The sequence below is a fragment of the Anguilla rostrata genome, chromosome 11, assembly GCF_018555375.3.
Source record: "Anguilla rostrata isolate EN2019 chromosome 11, ASM1855537v3, whole genome shotgun sequence".
NCBI lineage: Eukaryota > Metazoa > Chordata > Actinopteri > Anguilliformes > Anguillidae > Anguilla > Anguilla rostrata.
In genome coordinates this window covers 37,585,977-37,606,747 of record NC_057943.1, presented here as the reverse complement: position 1 = coordinate 37,606,747, position 20,771 = coordinate 37,585,977, and the positions used below count along the sequence as shown (strand labels likewise).

Below are 20,771 nucleotides of genomic sequence, written 5' to 3'. Positions count from 1 at the left end.
GTAGGAGTTGATTTAACACTGAACATTTTTCCGTGTTTCTGGTTGCTCAATTTTTGACACAATCTGTCAAAACAGTATACCATATTGTTTTGGACCCTTTCTTATGTGTGTGTCCTGTTGTAAATTTAAGAAAGATTGTGTTTCATTTCTTGAGGTTGCGGAATTAGAGCCAGTCTTAGTAATTTGATCATTAAGGTATCAGAAACATAACAATATAGCAAATATTTTTTGGGCTGTGACAATTTTCTTTGTAAGTCTATCCCTTACTGTCTTGAGTGAACAGCATCTTTCTTTTTAAATTATCATGTTAAGACATAAGACATTATAAAATGCACACCAATATATTTGGTATGAAATTGTCTTTATTAAAGGAGTCTCTTGGAGATGAGAAACAACCATGAAAAACAAAGATGCAAAAGTAAAATTTGCAAATGAGCTCATACAAAATATAATCAATCAGCAAATCATATTACAGCCATGTCAGCTGAAAATACATTGATATATACATACATGTACACTTGTGGATATTTATATAGTATATAGTACTTACTTATTTCTGAACAAAAGCAATTTATTGACAGTTGAGTCCTATTTTTTAATTAAAATAAGACAACTGAAGTCTTCTGTTCCAAGTTAGTCACTTGGGGCTATGCTGTAGAATTGTGCTTTGATGAAAGCACAGGTCTCCTACTAATTTAGCTACGGTCTGTCCAGTACTCTGCAGTGACTCTGAGAATGTTAAACAGACCAGCATTAAACACATACACACAGTAGGAACATATACTTAAAATTAAAACATTTTGGTTCATACAACCTACATTAGCCAAAATATTGGCTTACGGTCTTGTGCTACACCTCTCCCCCCCACCCCCGACGTGAGAAGATGTTTGCAGCATTTGAGTTCTGCAGCAGGGTCACTCCCCTCTGTTTCCCTGGGCAACGCGTCCGCCTGGGCTCCCAAGGGTTAATCTTCATCTCCTTAGACACTCAGCCCCACTTCTGCCTCTCTCCAGCCACTGGACTGTTTCCCAAACTTGTACACCAGCCTCCGGCCATCCACCCGCTCCAGGATCTGTCTCTTATAGTAGTACCTGCACATAAAAACACTGGCTCAGGTACAGGTACTGTCTCTTATAGTAGTACCTGCACACAGACACACTGGCTCAGGTACAGGTACTGTCTCTTATAGTAGTACCTGCACACAGACACACTGGCTCAGGTACAGGTACTGTCTCTTATAGTAGTACCTGCACACAGACACACTGGCTCAGGTACAGGTACTGCCTCTTATAGTAGTACCTGCACACAGACACACTGGCTCAGGTACAGGTACTGTCTCTTATAGTAGTACCTGCACATAAAAACACTGGCTCAGGTACAGGTACTGCCTCTTATAGTAGTACCTGCACACAGACACACTGGCTCAGGTACAGGTACTGTCTCTTATAGTAGTACCTGCACACAGACACACTGGCTCAGGTACAGGTACTGCCTCTTATAGTAGTACCTGCACACAGACACACTGGCTCAGGTACAGGTACTGTCTCTTATAGTAGTACCTGCACACAGACACACTGGCTCAGGTACAGGTACTGTCTCTTATAGTAGTACCTGCACACAGACACACTGGCAGAAGCGATAGCAGTTCTGCGAGTTATGTTTGTGCCTTACAGAACATCTGGACACTTGTAGGCAAACAGAGCGGAAGCTCAGTCTGATTATAGAGCTAGATGACGTAGATCTAACAGCCTCCCAACAGCCTGTGCAGCGAATTAAAATAACATAACACCGGCATGGCCGGTGCAGTCCTTATTTGAATTAGCACAACTCATTGCTCATTTCCACACAAGCTGAAGACGGAGCGATACGGCCTTTTATCCCCCCCCCCCCCCCCCCCAACCCCCTGACCCCTCGACCCGCCCAGGCTTACCTCATAGCCCGGCTGAGCTTCTCGTAGTTCATGCTGGTGTTCTTCTTCCTCTGGCCCCAGAGTTGGGCCACGGCCTCCGACTTGAGGAACTTGAAGACCCCCTCCCTGCGGTCCTCCCACTTCATGAGGCCGTTGTTCTTCTCGGGGTGGACCAGGATGTCCCGGATGAACTCCCACAGGTGCGTCCCCCGCGCCACTGCAGACACGAGTCACAGCCGCCGGCGCGTCAGTACACGTACGTGCCCATCGCGTAGTTATCGCAATACAAACAAATGTACATTCGTGTCATGGTTAGAGTCTAAGTGACAGACAGTGCTCTGTGATAAATAGATAAAAAATGTATTTCTGAAAAAGGAAGGTTGGCTTTTCTCTCGCAAACTCTCCACAGATGTTGATGTGACAGTGAGCGGCTGACAGATGCTGATGTGACAGTGAGCGGCTGACAGATGCTGATGTGACAGTGAGCGGCTGACAGATGCTGATGTGACAGTGAGCGGCTGACAGATGCTGATGTGACAGTGAGCAGCTGACAGATGCTGATGTGACAGTGAGCGGCTGACAGATGCTGATGTGACAGTGAGCGGCTGACAGATGCTGATGTGACAGTGAGCGGCTGACAGATGCTGATGTGACAGTGAGCGGCTGACAGATGCTGATGTGACAGTGAGCGGCTGACAGATGCTGATGTGACAGTGAGCGGCTGTTCTGTGGCCAGTCCTCAGAAGGGCCAATGGGGAAGGGCGGTTCTGTTTCGGAAATGCTGGATGCCATGCAACCCATGTCTAGGGTTGCCAGACATCAGGTTTTCAACCAGAATGTCCAGTGTTCAAATCATCTGTACAGGCCTGGTTTGTGGTCCTGACCGTACAATGTGCTGTCCGGTCAGAGTAACTGAGCTAAGAAATTCTGTAGTAACATCTAATGAAAGTGCATGTCAGTGACTCCCTGGTGTGATGGAATGGCTCCCGGTCTGACGTTGGTTCCAAGGTGGACACCAGCTACCCCCCCGCCAATCCCACCCCCCAATTCTGACAGGTCCCAACTTTGCTCATAATTATGCCTCCTGCTGTGCCTATTGTCTGGTGTTGACAAATTCTAAATCTGGCAACCCTAAGCAGGCCTGTGAACTGAAGGGCTGTGTGCTGGGGTGAAGCTCTCCGTATTTTTGTGTCTGGCAACCCTAAGCAGGCCTGTAAACTGAAGGGCTGGAGTAAAACTCACCGTATTAGTGTCTGGCAACCCTAAGCAGGCCTGTAAACTGAAGGGCTGGAGTGAAACCCACCGTATTTGTGTCTGGCAACCCTAAGCAGGCCTGTAAACTGAAGGGCTGGAGTGAAACCCACCGTATTTGTGTCTGGCAACCCTAAGCAGGCCTGTAAACTGAAGGGCTGGAGTGAAACCCACCGTATTTGCTCTTCTTGGGCCGGAAGGGCTCGGGTCCCGGGCTGTGTTTCTTGGGCCTCCCCCTGCGACGCTTCAGCTCTGCGAGGGGGAACGATGCGGCAGGATGTCACACCTCAGAACGCCGTGTCAAAACTAACCCCCCCCCCCCACCCCTCCCCCCAGCTTCCTCTAAAGAAAATAACTGAGATACCCAGACAGAGATAATATGAAGAGCTCCAGCCTGTGGCACTCACGGAAGAAAAAGGGGCCTGCTGAGCAGGTTCAAACAGAGAAAGATGAGGGTCTGAGGAAGGCTAACTAATATAAATGCGTTAGCAGAAACTTTTATATTATATTATATATATTATATCTTATATTAGCCATATTAGAATGACCTTTAAAGCTGGTTTTTACATATGTCCGTTAACAATAAAGGTGTGAAACTCGGCCTGTGTTTTTTGCAGGAGAGGGGGAAAGGAGCCCAGCGCTCCGGGCGTCAGTCGGGCGGGGAGACTCACCTGCGCGGCGAGGGGACGGCTCCTCGCTCCGGTCGGGCTCCGAGTCGCTCCCCGCGGAGGACGGAGAGTCGAGGTTCCGGAAGCCCAGCGCCCCTAGAGGACGGGCAGGAGAAAGGGGGAAAGGCTTTTTTTTTACCGAAACTGCGCCGCGTTTATCGCTCGGCTAACAGCCGCCTAGCGCCGACGGCACCGAAGCGGCCTGGCGCGATCTCGTTGGAGCAGAGCCGTCGCTCACCTGTGACGGAGTTGTCCAGGCTGCCGGGCGACGTGCGTCCGGATTCGTAGCCGTTGTCGCTGGACGGCGTCCTGTCCCCGAACACCTCGCAGCCATTTTGAGCGAAGCTGCAGAAGTCGGACCTCTCGTCTGCGATGGACACGGGACCAAGTGAGGAAAACGGACATGCGGACATTTCAGACGTCGCTCTCCTTCCGTCTTTCGCTGTCGACTCCGCGTTGCGCCCCAACGGCCAGATCTGAACTGAGCTGCGTACTGCACTTCAGAGCAGAGCTGGACTTTGGAGCGGGGCTGTGTTTTGGTGGCGTGTGTGTGTGTGTGTGTGTGTGTGACCTTTCTAAGGTGACTGTTAAGACTTTAGATGATGAAGGTAGACATCTTAATATGGCGATGAGAAAGCGAGAATGGTGTAACTCTAAACAGAACCGTGGGCGTAAGAGGTAAAGAGCAGGCTTTGGCGATCTACACCCCGCGTACCTGACATCAGGAGGCCATAGCTGCTTTCCCCGCCGCTCACGTTCAGGATTTCGGGGTACCCCTCGAATAGGCTGTTAAAGAAGTCGCAGGTCATCTTCAGATCGCCTTCGCCTGAAACAAACCACACAACTCATCAGTTAGACACTGATTGGCCCCAGGTTCTGAAACAAACCGCACATTTTATCAGTTAGACACTGATTGGCCCCAGGTTCTGAAACAAGCCGCACATTTCATCAGTTAGACACTGATTGGCCCCAGGTTCTGAAACAAGCCGCACATTTCATCAGTTAGACACTGATTGGCCCCAGGTCCCTGCCATTCCTGCAGCAGATTACAGAAAGAAAAAGTGGGTTCGCTGGCCCTGGCCCTGGCCATGCATTACCACATGTTCTAATTAACACTGCATTAGCCTGCTACTTATTGAAGTCTTGGTCCCTTAGAAACCACGGGAGTATGCGGTTGACTCTCACAACTACTGCTCAATCAGGACTGGCCTCCATTTCAAAGACTGAGGATCCTGTGTTGTGTGCAGGACCCCTCCTTAGCACTGAGAAAGCGTAGGTCAGCATTCCCCCTTAGCAGTGAGCCGGTGCAGATTAGCATTGGCGTTAACCATTAACAGCGAAGACGATGGCAGCTAGCGTTCCTCCTAACCACTGAGCCAGTGCGGGTCATCGTGCTCACCCTTAGCGCTGAGCGCAGTGTGCAGGTTAGCATTCCTACAAGCGGCACCCTTACCCAGAACGCCGTCCCACAGCTGCTGAAGTCTTATTGGACGGACCAGCTGCTGGAGTCTTATTGGACGGAGCAGCCGCGGCGGTAGTCGATCGGGCGGGACGGGAACGTCAGCGGAGGCTCACCGTATTGGGCTTTGAGCTCCAGGAGGCTCTGGAACAGCCGCTCCCCCAGCGAGCCGAACGTGGACAGGAGGGCGTCCCGGGACAGCCGGCACAGGGCGGGCCCGTCCATGGAGCAGCGGGCCAGGTCCAGCAGGCTGGCGTCAAACTGGCTCTCCTCCACGTGGTGGCTGATCCACTCCAGGATGTGCCCTTTGGTCCACTCCTGGGGGGGCTTGTGGTACCATTTATCTGACTCTGAAAGGAAAGAAAGTAAAATGCATTAAAAATACACACAGGGTGAGAGCGGGCTTTTTTTTGGCCCGGTCGAAACTTTCTGATTGACTTCTCTCCAGCTTAAGTGTGTACTATTTCACTTTGCTCCAGTGCAAGTTTGCTGCAGTTCTGTGGTTTATGAGACCTGCTCTCACACTGCAGTCAACAGCAAGGGTTCTGGTGCTTGACCTATCATGGCCTTTTTTTAAAAGTCACATGACCACTGTGGACTGTGCATTTCGATGTCTGTCGGAGAAAATCTGATCGCTAAATTGTTGTTACCTGCTCTGTACTGGAACGATACAAAAGAGGCTGGAGAGAACACATTCTTCCAGTGCCAACCTGAATACCCGATATTCAGTCAAAAACACGCACTGCATCTTTGAGAAAACTCAAGGTGGCTCAATATCATTCCGTAAAGAAGACACGCTATTAATGATCCGGTAAGAAATGAGGTGTGCAGTTGCTCTTACCGGGCGCATTGTGAACAGAACTGACGTGCGAACCGGCCAATGGTGGCAGCTGCTCAGTGTAGGACCCCACGGCCGGAGGTTCAGGTGCGCTGCTCTGGTACACGGTCCAGTTTGCGCTGGTAAGGATGCTGCTCAGTTCACAGGACTCCCACATCGCATCTGCTTTCTGGAAAATGTTCTGAGTAAGTGCATCTGTCCAACAGTCTCAGGAGAATAATCACATTTATTAAAAATTTGACAAGGGTTTGAAAATTGGAGCCCCTAGCATTTCGATGTCAATACAATACTGCAACTTATGTATTCAAATCTCAGCAGACGGCCTAAAACTGAATTCACTGAGATAAATGCTTAAGAGTTTTTTGTTTTGTTTTGTTTTGTTTTGTTTTTAAACTTAGAGGCCATTTAATATGAGAAATGAATACATATGCACAGCACAAAACAAACATCAAGCCTGCCTACCTCCTCAAAACAAGAACAAGAGAGCAAATAATCCGCTCTGTGAGAAGTGTGCCTCTGCTGCTCGTGCCTGACTGACGCTGTGATTCGCTCTGACTTGCAGATCCACGCTGCAGCTCCTTATGTTCCTGTTACCTGCTACCTGTTACACCTGTGCCGTCTGGCTCCGTCTGCCTGCTTTTATACTGGGTTTTTTTTAGCTGAAGGGGCAGGGCTGAGGTGAGCTAGCGTGGGGAATTCCAGGGAACCTGCAGGAAGGGCACAGCTCCTGTTCCCAGGGACGAGGCTGGCCTCCTGCCCTCCTGCCCTCCTGCCCTAGCGAAACAACCCTCTCTTTCCATTACGAGCCCCAGTCAGCTGCTTGGGGCATTACAGAACCGTCCTGCCCTCCTGCCCTTGCGAAACAACCCTCTCTTTCCATTACAAACCCCAGTCAGCTGCCTGGGGCACAGAGAGGACCCACAATCAGGACCCTTCGGCCCTGTGAATGCTAAGTCATTATATGGGCGGTCCTTGACCTGCCCAAGAAACTCTTCTCTGTCAGGTGTATTTATAGCTTTATCGGCTTTTGTTGGTTTTTCCTTTATTTTCCTTTTGTTGTTTTTTTTAAATTTTCCTTTCATTCTCCACTCATGGCGAGAGGTTAAGTAATTTGTGACAATATTTGCTCCTGACCAAAGGCCTCTGACTTGTTTTTTTTTTTGGCTTTTCTGATTGCTGAATCCTTACAAAACAAACATCAGTAACTTTACAGATACACTTGACTACCCATGCACACACATATACACACAAACACACACATACACATGCACGCACACGCAGACAGAAACAAACACACACACACACACACACACGCACATACAGACATAAACAAACAGACACACACACACAGACACAAACACACACACACATACACCAGGCACAAATGGATTTTCGTGTGTATTCCCTTGAAGATATCCATTGTACTTTTATAGGTTAATTCCACACTAAGAGTATATGGTTGTGAAATGATACCTCCACTGATATGTTTTTAGTGCATACTCATTTCAACATCATATGATTCAAATATGTACCCTTTGAAACACCCAGCATTGGCCATAAACACACTTTAAACATTAACTAGAACTTTAAACTTATTTGACATTGCTCAATTAAGCAAAATGTTTATGGAAAAGTGGTTCAAGTTTCCCTTGATATTTGCTTTCCAGAACATGACGTCACTCCTCAGGTTAAATAAGTGTTTGTTGCAGAATTGTTCCAAGGTTCAAACATGGCAGAACTCTGGAAGGTACTTGACCTGCATAAAAGTGCTCATTTGAAAAAGGGAACGTGAGGCGAGGGTAGTTTCAGTGAAACTGAAAAACAAACACAAAGGGGATTAATTAATGATCCGGTTTCAGTCCGGTCCGAGCGATCCAGCAGTCTCGTGAGCCAGCAGTCTCTCGGCGTGACGGGGTCACTCGTGAACGAGACGTGACGTAAACTCGCCTCATTTCCAAACTCGTCGTGCCTGCCCCCAGGGACCGGTTTGTCGGTCGCGGTGGGAGGAAACTCCGCCTCTAAGCTGGTAAAATCTGCAGCAGCAGGCTATACTGGTGTAACGGGAGGCGGGCTGAGGTTTCTGACTGCGGGACTCGCTCACATGTTTACACGTTTGCCGTTTTACCGCAAATCCCAACGTGATCGTCGTCTTCCATCAAAATATTCAAATTGAAAGGCAGTGTCAGTGGCCATATGTTTCAAACTGTGTGGGAAATAATTGATTTTTTTATATGGAATTACTAAAAGTGTAATTATTCTATTTGATGTATAATGTATATGTAAATTTAATTATCTGTTTTATATAATTGTCTTAACTATTTATTCTTAGTTGGACTGTCCATGTTCTTGCGCACATGCCCACTGTCCACATCTTTAATCTCAGATTTGGTAAGATATTGACACTGGCTAGGGTACAGCTATGGTACCTCACAATCTTTACACACAGACATAGACTGTTGGTGTTTATACAAACTGTACATGAAGACTGCAGCCACCGACACTCAGATATACCAGAAACGACACTGAAGGAGAACACAACAAACACTGCAGCCCCTGCCCTGTTGGATCACACACACAACACACACACACACACACACACACACACACTCACTGCAGTCGCTGCACTGGAGGATCACACACACACACACACACACTCACTGCAGCCTCTGCACTGGAGGATCACACACACACACACACTCACTGCAGCCCCTGCACTGGAGGATCACACACACACACACACTCACTGCAGCCCCTGCACTGGAGGAGAACACACACACTCAGCCCCAGACCTGGAGTGCACTGCTGCACAGTGACTCAGAGACAGGTGAGAGGACGCTCAGTTACTCATTTTACTCACTGCTTCCACCTGGTGGTCATGTAAAGCACATACTCAAATCTCAACACGGAGACACGGGTGGCTTCTTTTCTTTTAGATGTGGGTTCTGATTGGACACGGTCTGATATTTCTGTATATGACCGCGTTAACCTAGAACTCTTCATATCACTCGCAGCTGTGAATTTGACCGTTGTCACTTTAAGAAAATCAATAAATCTGCCGTTATACGCGCTTGTGTTGCCTAGTAAATTTAATCGTTATTACTGTAGGATTTATACTAGCTAGTCTATTCAGTATTCAGTCAGATTTGCAATGACGAAACGAAAACTGACAACTGACCTAGTCTAGTGTTAGCGATGTTAGATGTGAAGCTGAATTAGATGCCCGGCAGGCAATTCATGTCGATGGCACTGACAGTTAGTTCGTTATTAAAGTTTATACAAATATGTATTTCGGAGAGTCCGTTAACTTACTCGTGTTAACTTGCCTCGTATCTCTATTACTCCAATACCACGTTAGCCAAAACTCCCGAATACGCTAGACAAGCATGCCGTAAGACCATTTAGATCTAAACCTCATCTGAATTACTTTCAACACATTTTGTGACGAAGTTACTACTTTGTGTAACAAGTATACAAGTTATGGTACATAGAGACTTTCTAACACAGACTGTCTTGAAAGTAACAAAAATGTGTTGTCCTTAACTAGACATGAGGTGTGTTAAAAATGACTGGTTATCATTTATGCTTTGTTTTGTTCTAGGTTTTTTTTTTTTTTTTAAGAATCTGTTTTCAAAACCAAAATGTGTTTTAAGCCATTAGTTAATTGGAGAATTGAGGGAATTGAATGTTTCTGCTTTAGTTATTCCCATTTCATGGAGAAAACAGGAACACTGAAGCACGTGGAGCTGACAACATCCGCATCTAACCTACGGTGAAATGTTTGCTCAGAAATAAACGTTTGGAGAACCACCTGCCATATGTGGCAACAGGCTTTGATAAACAGTGTGCTGTTTCATATCAGATATGAATATGGGATCGGTTAGAACCAGTTATCTGCTTTACGTCCATGGGAAAACGCCAATCGGCTGTGAAACGCGCTGAAGACCAGCAGCAAATTGCTGCTGAAGGCTAGCTTCTACAGAAGACTGCTGTTTTTTTTTATTTGCACTTCTCAGCACAGTTTTAATGTTATTCCATGATGTGCCTAAAGAGGGCAGCATTGTGCTGTCAGTTTTCAAGTCTATGGCTCACTTCAGATTTTGGCTGGACTTTGACTGAGTGAGTGATGAAGTTACACCATTTCGTTTATTTATTTTTATTTAACCTTTATTTAACCAGGTAAAAGTGATTGAGAACAAATTCTCATTTACAACACGGCCATTGGTCGGCTGAGTTATGAAGTTACACCCATTGGTTTGTGTTAGGTCCAGCCATATACTAGGTTTCCTAGTCTTGTTCTCTAATAGACCTGGTTTTGGTAGCAATTTTTGGTACCATTTTTCCTCACAGTTAACTTTTTAAAATATATATAATTGTATTTAAACTAGAGGACTTCCATGGACATTAAGTATTCAATTCAAATTCAATAACATTTGTAAAACAGTATGTATCATCAGGCAGTCCATGCAATATGTATAATAGGAGTATATTATTTCGAAATTATATACATTATATTTGTTGGCAGGTGCTTTCCATTTGGTTTCAGTATAGTTCCTTTCATTTGGTTACAACAGACAACTAAAATAATGTCAGTCAAGATTCTAATTTCAGTGACAACTCAAAATATTGTATCACTCATTGTGGCCTGCCCAGCTGGACCAACAGTTGGTTTTATTCATGTTCTGTTCATGCTCATATGTCTGTTCAAAGATAATGATTCTGGTAATGCTGCTGCTACTGGTACTGGTACAATGACCAGTTTGCTAAGAAGCATATATATGTATTAGTGACAGATACTATCACTACTGCAATTAATAATAAAATATTTCTGTAAGTGAAAATTTACAGGGTTCAAGCAGCATTGGGCAAATGATGCTCAAATGCACAGTCTTATGTATCATATATCAGGATGTAATGAATGACACAGAACACCTGAATCTGATTAATCTTAGAATGGGGAGGATTTTGAATCTAGATCAAGTAGTCAAAAATATGAAAACTACAGCTTCATCTGATGGTCGCACAAGAAAGCAGTAAAGAAAACTATGTGTACTCAGTATGCTCTTTGGACTTCAGACAAACATGGGAATGGAAGTTTCATTCAGGTCACGTGCGTTATTCAGAAGTTGTGCATCACATCTTTTCACCCATATTCGCCGCAAATTTCGAAACTGTGTTGAGGCCGACTGTTTGGGATTAAAAAAAAATATTTTTATAACTTTTCACCAGCAAATCCCGTAGGTCAAAATCTCTTGTGGCCATGAGAAAAATACGTCTGAAACCTCTCCTCTTCTTCTCCGTTTCCTCATGCTACGGTTCCAGAGATACAGGCCAATACGTTAAACAACTTGTTATACTGCCACCATGTGGCCATTATGGATGGCTTTTGGTGACTGAGTAGGGCGTGACGTTTGCAAGCCATCTACCAAATCTTACTGCTGTACACCTTCAAGTTGAGATCCAGATACTTTTAGGAAATAATAATAATAATAATAATAATAATAATAATAATAATAATGGGCAGCATGGTGGTGCAGTCGCACTGGCACCTCACAGCAAGAAGGTTGGGGGTTCAAATCTTGGCTTGGGGCCTTTCTGTGTGGAGTTTGCATGTTCTCCCTGTGTCCACATGGGTTTCCTCCGGGTACTCCGGTTTCCTCCCACAGTCCAAAGACATGCAGGTAGGCTGATTGGAGACTCATAGGTATTAGTGTGTGAGTCAATAGTGAGTGAATGGTGCGTGTGATAGATTGGCGGCCTGTCCAGGGTGTGTTCCTGCCTCTTGCCCAATGCATGTTAGGATAGGCTCCAGCACCCCCTACGACCCTGTTCAGCGTAAGTGGGAATAGATGATGGATGGATGGATAATAATAATAATAATAATAGGATTCCTGTAACGTTGCTGTTCAGACCCCTAAATGCAGTGCAAACAACTACTAATAAAATACAATCTATATATTTCAATGCAGCTTTCTATGTTCTCATGGTCACAGGAAGAAAATATTAAGTATCAAATATAGATTAAAATATTTTGAGCAGACATGAAATAGATTTTTAATGGGGAATGGGGAGTAATGGAATTGTCATGTCTGTGGTTCTGGAACACTGGTTTTTTTTGTATGCAAACAGGATGTGGCTCCAGGAGCCAGAGGCTTTAATTGCACGCAAACTACAAATCATTCACGAAGATACACACGCGAACACACACACCCACTCACGCATTTACTGACTTTCGCCCACCCCCCCTCCCCCTCCCCCCTCTCTCTCTTCCGTGAGTCTTACACTCAGCCCAGAGATCCTTGTTTGCTAAGTGGGAAGTGACATAGCGTGTGACAAGCCTGTGTCTTACCCAGTCAAATAGTGGGGAATTCCTTGGTTAGGCAGTCTTCGCACGACCAAAGAGCTTTTTGTACGTGTGTTTCACCGCGACCAACATGAGGACGCATTCCCGCTTCTGTGCCGCAAAGACTTCTCAAACACAAATAATGCCATTTCAGAGAGACGCAGTCAAATTAGTCATGCGCTGTGCCGAGGGCACAGAAACAGGCAGTGTGGTGGACGGCCCTGCGTGTTCCCTGCCATGGCTGGCCCCACGCGTTCCCTGCGGTGGCTGGCCCTGCGTGTTCCCTGCCATGGCTGGCCCTGCGTGTTCCCTGCCATGGCTGGCCCCACGCGTTCCCTGCGATGGCTGGCCCCTGGTTGCCTTTATACAGTAATAACCGGGCCGATGTCCAGATTAAGCGAGCTGCACCGGTCAGCTGAGACGGCGACGGTGGAAAGCCCAGCCAGGGGTCAAAGGTCAGGGACTAGGAGCCAGACACCCAAGCTGACGGCCATTTTGAAACGGGGTCAGGAGTCTTCCTTTCGGGGGAAAGCAGCCTCCCTTTTACGGTTGCTGTGGTGATTCAGATCAGTCAGGGTGTAGCCACGTGTAACATCCACATGCCAAGAATACGAATGAAAACAGTGAGATCTCTCGTCGCCTCTCTCAAGGTATTAGACGGGATAAGCAAAAGGATTTCCTTTATGACCAAAAGCTTTTAAAGTTATTTTAGAGCTGTGTAGCTTGTAAAAGTGGGCTACATGTGAAAATAAGGGATGATGGTGCAGCTCTTAGAAAGTATAAGGGTCTGGTTTCATGAACTTGTTCTTTTCTCTCACAAGGCAAAAAACCTTTCATGACAGGAAACTAAATATCTGATGTTATTTAACCATAAAATTAGCATAATCAGAAATGGAGAAATTGAGGTAAACACTAGCATGGGTGTTTAAAAACAATCTAGATCAGACTATGCGTGCTTTTCTCTGTTTGTGGTGCAGATTGTGAAATAGAAGCAATTTATTTATATTTAAAACAAGGTAAAAGGACTCAAATAGACTTAGAGACAGAACCATTATCCTCGAATTTAATCAAATGGTTCCTTACCTTTTCTCCACACAATCAGTCCCCAGCTGTTTTGTTTGTGTTTTGTTTGTGAGAGACTGACATTTTGTGGAGTAGTTAATATGATGCTTTAATATCCTTTCTGCCTGCCTGTTTTGTTCTGCAACGTCTGCTACGTTTGTGCTGTCTGACACCAGATGAGTAAGCCACCTGAAAAAGTGGGACAGTTACGATGAAATTAAATGTCAAGTTTGAGTTTTGGGGGTTTCTGGGTTTAGCCTGGTGAAAGGAGAGTTTGCAGTTTAGCAACTGCAGTTGAAGTACACCGTGACAGGTGTTTAGCAATGCAAATGATTACCCACAAGTGCTTTTAGGATTGAAATTCTTGTGAGATTCTGATCGAATTAAGTGGTTTAGAGAGAGTAATTTTCCTTCATTTCTGTGTTCCAGAAAGTGTCTCTGGCCCTGTCTGTTCCTCTTTATGCCTGTGACACACAGTGTTCTGAGAATTAATAATTCCCGTCCAAATAATCATTTTTTTCTGTCTATTATTACATTTATTCATATTTTAAATTTAAATATCAAAATCTTACTACACTACATTACAGATCTGATACTGGTCGAATGAATTGGGTAGTATATGTATAGGTCCTGTCAGATTCGGTTGTCAGGGAAACGAATGGGTTACTTACTGCAGAACCCCAGGAATGTGGCTGGAATACGAGAGCAACCTGTCTGCCTGAACGGTGGCCGGGACACACAGGCTTCAGGCCCCCCCCCCCCGCGTTTCAGGCACGTGGGCGTAACGCTTGCCACCTGATCGCGCCCCCCAGCCTCCCTGCCGTTTCCTGTCTGCCGCAGGAAGAGGTGGCGGTCTCTCCACCCTCGTCCCCACGGGGGGCAGCTTCCTGTCCTGCGTGCGGTGTGCGGGGCGAATCGGGCGCCTCGGGACCCGAACAATGGAGCTGGGATAGGCAGCAGCGGCGTGGGCCCCCCCGCAGCGACGCGGAACCCCCCCCCCCCCCAGGGCGGTGCGGTCACTGCGACGGCTTATCTCCGCATCGCTCAGTATCAAAGGCTAATGCGACCTTAATGGAACAAGGTCTGGACTCCACTGGAGACAAAAGGCAGTCGCTAAAAAAGTTGCTTTAAAAACGTGTGTTCCTGAGCAGATAAGCAATGCCGTAGTGCTGCTTAGCAGATGGCCAGACTCTCTTTCTTTCACTTCTCTCGCTGTTCTCTTTCCACAGCTTGAAATTTGAGTGAAATGCAAGTTACGTGCAGAACCTTGATCATGGGTTTAAAAAAAAGCACGTAAAAACATTGTGTTCATTCTGCTAAATTTGGTCCATGCGCAGTTTTAGCAGCACCAAATGAAGCACGCGGAACGTGTGCTCCCTTTTACTAGTGACACAGACTTCTGGAGATGACATCCGCTATGCAGTCAGAAACCTGTTGTGCAACCTGAACTAGTATCTGATGATTAGCCCTGGGATGCCTCTGGTGTAGAAGTGTTTTGTCCAGCTTGGCTACTATAACGGTGTGTGGTAGTCAGACCTGGGTCAAATATGTATTTGTTTTGGATTCAAATACTTTTCTAGGCTTTACCGATCTTGTCTGGTATATTGGAACCAATAAAATACTTTCAAAATGTGCAAACTCTTCCCTCTGGTCATATTGGCAAGCTCAGTTGCACCAGGCAAGATCAACAGAACACAGAAAAGTATTTGAATCCAAAACAAATATGTATTTGACCCCGGTCTGGTGGTAGTAGTGAGACACTGTGGCTGTCAGTAGATGTCTTGGGTTCCCTGGTCTGAGGCTGATCTCGGGGTACAGTGTGCTGTTGGGGGGGGGGGGGGTCTGTTTGGGAAGTTTGTGCCTGTTCCACCCTATCCCCTATCTTTACAGTACAGATCACCAGACCTACTGTTTTGGGTGTCTTTATTGCAGTTAAAAATATACACTCCACACGCAGTCCTGAATGCTTTGGTTTCCAGTCCGAGAAGCTGTCGGTTTCCTGGCTGCACCACGGGGACGACGGCAGCCAATGACACGCCATCGCGCGGGGCTCTGGGCCACAGGCCGCGTTGCGCACGGTCATGATTTCATCACTGTCGTCAGATTCAGTCCTTCAGTTCTTCCTTTATTACTCTCTACCCCCCGACCCGAAATGTTATTTAAGAATTGGGAGACAAGCTAATGCCACTTAACTTAACAGTTTTGATAAAAATTCTGATTTTCAAGTCACAGTATTTGACATTATATATAAAAAATGAGTTCAATGTTTTAATATATGTGCAAAAGTTGCACAAAAAACAACTGAAAATAATTTAGCAAATTAAAAACGATAAAAGAAACAGGCAGTACTAAAATAAATACAAATATCAGACAACTGTTTAAAAGAAAAAAAGAAAAAAGGAGGTCAGATTTGTCTGGATATGGGCCCTCAGTGCACCTATCACTCAACCTGTCGCCATGGCAGTCCCATGTCTCCTGTCTCCATGGCTGCGAGACCTTGGCCCGACCAAAGTGGTCGCCATGGACGCGCCCGAGCTTCGGAAGCTGCGCGTCTTTTCGCCCCGGGTACGGGCGCAGCTGAGTTACGCGCTGTGTAAATTAAGAGGAGAAGCGAGGCGGCGCGAGCTGGACTGGGCCTCCGAAGCGCGGTGCTGACCGGGTGAAATACGTTTCGTCGGGACGCTCGGACAAAGCCTCGCCGTTCTCAGGCCTCCTCCTGCCAAGTTCCGCCCGGACCCACGGCTGGCACACCGTGAGAAAGCTCGGGCTGAATTCCTTAAATCTCCCCGCCGTTGGGAAGGAAAGGAACGATCAAAAAGATTTTTAGTTTTTTTTTTTTTTTTTTTTACAGCCTTGCAATTATATGTCTTATATTTGAGCGCTGAAATATTACATTTATTACGGGATTGTAAATTTGTGCTTTGAATATAAATATAAGTGGCGAACTCACTTCTAAGCATCAATCTAAGCTTACACTGTCCAAATGAATGTATAAACTATGGAATATTTATGGTTATTAGACCTCCCTGAACTCATACAGTTTGACAGCTTTTGTTCTTACCGTGAAATATGTTCACGGAAAACCGTACAGTGCCTTGGCAAAAAGGTCGGCTTACGGAAGCCATGTTATAAATGATGTGATTGTGCACACCCGTGTAAAAACAAACACAAGAGAACTTGTCTAATCTGAGCCCTGATATGCTCAGGTGGGGTGTTAAAGTTTGGGAGCCTGCAGTGAAAGACCGAAGCCACCCTTTGTTTTAGACGCGGAAGGGCTTGAGCGCAGGAAGTGAGGTCGTACAGGGCGTACTGAGAGACCACACTGCTGAATGCTGGGAGTGACAGGGGCAGAATGAGAGAGAGGGTCAGTGTGTGAGGCGTGTGTGTGTGTGTGCGTGTGCGTGTGAGTGAGGCGTGTGTGTGTGAGGACAAGAGAGAGGCCGTCTGCATTTCAATGAGGTGTGTGTGTGTGTGTATGTGTGTGAGTGAGGCGTGTGTGTGAGGACGAGAGAGAGGCTGCGTGCATTTCAATGAGGTGTGTGTGTGTGTGTATGTGTGTGAGTGAGGCATGTGTGTGAGGACGAGAGAGAGGCCGCGTGCATTTCAATGAGGTGTGTGTGTGTGTGAGTGTGTGAGAACGAGAGAGAGGGCCGCTTGCATTTCAATTAAGTGTATGTGTGAGTGTGCGTGTGAGATTAAGAGTTTCAGTGTGTTTGTGGGGGGGAGATGTAGTGTGTGTTAAGCATGGGTGCTTGTATGTGAGTGTGTGTTGTGGGGGGTAGTGTGTTAAGCATGGGTGCTTGTGTGTCTTGGTATGTGAAGTGTGTGTTGTGGGAGGTAGTGTGTTAAGCATGGGTGCTTGTGTGTCTTGGTATGAGAGTGTGTGTTGTGGGGGGTAGTGTGTTAAGCATGGGTGCTTGTGTGTCTTGGTATGCGAGTGTGTGTTGTGGGGGTAGTGTGTTAGCATGGTGCTGTGTGCTTGGTGTGCGAAGTGTGTGTTGTGGGGGGTAGTGTGTGTTAAGCATGGGTGCTTGTGTGTCTTGGTATGCAAGTGTGTGTTGTGGGGGGGGTAGTGTGTTAAGCATGGGTGCTTGTGTGTCTTGCTATGCAAGTGTGTGTTGTGGGGGGTAGTGTGTTAAGCATGGGTGCTTGTGTGTCTTGGTATGCGAATGTGTGTTGTGGGGGGTAGTGTGTTAAGCATGGGTGCTTGTGTGTCTTGGTATGCAAGTGTGTGTTGTGGGGGGTAATGTGTTAAGTATGGGTGTTTGTGTATCTTGGTAGACCAGGAGCATGGCAGTGTGCTCCGTCTCTGAGATTTTTGTGAATGAGGGTCGGTCAAAAATCAGTAGGCTAGCGGGCTCACGAGCAGACGTTTTCCCAAAGAGGCATTTGTTCCCCGTCCCTGTCTCTTGCAGTCATGTAAAATTTCCTATGAACAGCCACCGAAGCTTAAATCAATAATATTTTGTGCATTGCATTGTTGGAAACCTGAGCCTCCCAAAGTGTGACCTTTGACTGTACTTTCTTGAAGGTGGCCACGGCATCGGTGTGCTGCTGTATCCTGGATGTAAATATAGATGAAGTTATGTCAGCGATGGAGGTCAGATTAACTGAGGTTTAGCCGAACACTGGCTACATTCTGAACCCAGAAAGGAGGTCCTGTCCCCCATGCACACCTATGTAGAGGGACCAAACTGCACTGCCCTCCAACATTATTCACACGCTTGATAATAATGAGCAAAAAATGCTGTATAAAGTAAACAATACAAGTGCGGAGCTATATTTTAGTTCTCAAATGTGGAAAATATTCACTTTGATAACGACTTCATGGAATCACCTAGAAATGCTTCTGAAATTATGGTAATTCTAAAATGAATGTGTCACAAATTTTCACACCTCTGTTTTCGGTTCTTTGTGTAGGCTAAAACATACAATACAAATATAAATACTCAAATAAAAGTTGACAGTCTGTACTTTAACCTCAAAATCTTTGTCTTTGTTTCAATTCAAATCACATGTGCTGGAGTACAGAGTCAAAACAACAACAATTATGTCACAGTCCAAATAGGTACAGGCTGCACTGTATGACTAAGGTAAGACACTGATACGTATATGCTTAAATAATATGTATGTCTGTTGGAAAATTGAGTTGTTTTGTAAAGACGGTGGTATGTCCAATGCCAGATTGTGATGAGGAAAAGAAACATTGTTGTTAGACTGTTACAGATCAAAAGAAGTATGGTACAAATGAAATTTTGGACTGGATATGATTTGAAAAGCGAAGACGATTGTGGATATGCCATGTTTGTTGCTTTGTAATTAAGAACTAGATGGTTGCTGTATAAAATGAATGTTTCTTAATGTTTGTGAAATTATTAATACATTTCTTAAAAGCTTTCAAGTTTAAACCATATATATATATATACTTTACCTGCAAAGTTATGTGTAACAAACACGTAAGTTCACACTAGTTCAATTTTGGTTATTTGATCAAGTGACTATAATACCCGATTCCAAAGTTTTTCGCAGACTTTATTTCTCAAACGTAGGCTTTGCTTTTTTTGTCGATTGTCCTCAATAGAGGGTTTTCTGGTGCAACCAAGTTTTGTAGATCTCCACCTGGTCCTTGGTTTTTTCTATGCCTCCCAAACCATCTACCTTCCTGTGTTTTGGGAGTAAGACGCAATTGTGTCCTCTAACAGGCAGGTTTGCCACTGTTCCAGGGGATTTAAACTTCTCTGTTATTGACCAAGTAGTCAAAAGTGGTATCTTTAGTTTTTAATTTGTTTGTAGCCATCTTCTGACTTGTGAGGGTAAACAACTCTTTATCTTGTTTATTCTGTGTTCTTTGCCTTTCCCAGGGGCAAAGGATGGATATGTTGCCTCATTTTAATACCAGTGAGACAGGAAGTCATGGGAGGCCACAATACTGCTCTCTAAGCTGCATGTTAATGCAGATTTATTTCTGTTAAATTTTAGTTAATTAAATTAATTAGGTACGAGAATAGTGATGTCTTTGTGGGAAAAAAAAAACTTTCAAATACTTTGAAGTCACATGAATACATGCATAAATGCAATCACACACACACCCACACACAATCACAAATACACATGCAATCACATACAAACGTGCAGTTAAATGCAAAAGTATAGGAACAGTGGAACATATTCACCTATTTTGGCTCTGTACTCCAGCAAATTGGACTTGAAATTAAGCAATGAATATGAGGTTATATTGCAGACTGTACGCTTTAGTTTGAGGGTATTTATACACATATTTGGTGAACTGTGTAACAATTGCAGCCCTTTTTTATATTTTGTATTTCTTTTATTTCAAATCCAATTTTATTCCAGACCCAACTCAACAAAAAATGTGCCACTGGCCCAATAATTTCATATTTAACTGTACATGCAATCACACATGCAATTACATGAAATCACACATACAATTACATGCAATCACACATGCAATTACATGCAAACACACATGCAATTACATGCAATCACACATGCAATTACATGCAAACACACATGCAATTACATGAAATCACACATACAATTACATGCAATCACACATGCAATTACATGCAAACACACATGCAATTACATGCAATCACACATGCAATTACATGCAATCACACATGCAATTACATGCAAACACACATGCAGTCCGATACAAACATACGGACTGACCTTCAGATCGTCGCCCTGCATGTTGCACACTGTGATTTGACCTTCGTGACGTCAGTAAGATTTGATTTTTCCTCTAAAATTTACATTCAGTGTTTGCATATGCCACATCAGAACACACCTACCCTGTTCAGAGAGCTCCAAGCCTGGTCAGGAACCAGAGACACAATTGCGTGTAGCTGCATCCATGTTGTTTTTGTCACTGAAGTACATCCGCTGCATTTCAAGTTTGCAGTTTTACCTTTTACAGTTGAATTGTTTACTGTTCCAAAATGTTTCGAAAACTTAATGCCATATTGTGATTTAATATGGGAACACAAGACAGTTCTGTCAGATTCAGTAAGTCTGGAATACCATTTTCAGTGGGGAGGGAGATTGACTAAGCAGCTCCCACGCACAATAAATGAAGCAGACATTACGCAGACCTCAGACACTGCAAAAAGAGTCAGCCCAAGAAGCATTTTAGTAGTGAGACTTTTTTCTCTCAAGTAGAAAATGTCATCTTCTTTTAAGTTATTTTTCACGTGACAAGTGAAATTGTCTTACCCCATTGC

At 45.1% G+C, this 20,771-nt stretch overlaps 1 protein-coding gene across 3 annotated transcripts; it reads right to left on the bottom strand.

Moving 5' to 3' along the window:
- Positions 1–344: 344 nt before the first annotated feature.
- Positions 345–6,790, bottom strand: LOC135234848 (ETS-related transcription factor Elf-3-like). 3 transcript variants are annotated; one of them, XM_064299838.1, is made up of 9 exons: positions 6,588–6,763; positions 6,129–6,294; positions 5,404–5,637; positions 4,544–4,654; positions 4,067–4,195; positions 3,832–3,924; positions 3,335–3,412; positions 1,931–2,126; positions 345–1,091 (listed from the first exon to the last, which is right to left on the bottom strand). In XM_064299838.1, exons 2-9 carry the CDS (start codon positions 6,280–6,282, stop codon positions 980–982), a joined length of 1,107 nt encoding a protein of 368 aa, XP_064155908.1. In that variant the 5' UTR covers positions 6,283–6,294; positions 6,588–6,763; the 3' UTR covers positions 345–979. The 3 variants fall into 3 exon arrangements, with proteins under 3 accessions (XP_064155908.1, XP_064155909.1, XP_064155910.1); XM_064299839.1 differs by having other exon boundaries at positions 6,655–6,749; XM_064299840.1 differs by lacking the exon at positions 345–1,091 and adding an exon at positions 1,098–1,611 and having other exon boundaries at positions 6,588–6,790.
- Positions 6,791–20,771: the final 13,981 nt, after the last annotated feature.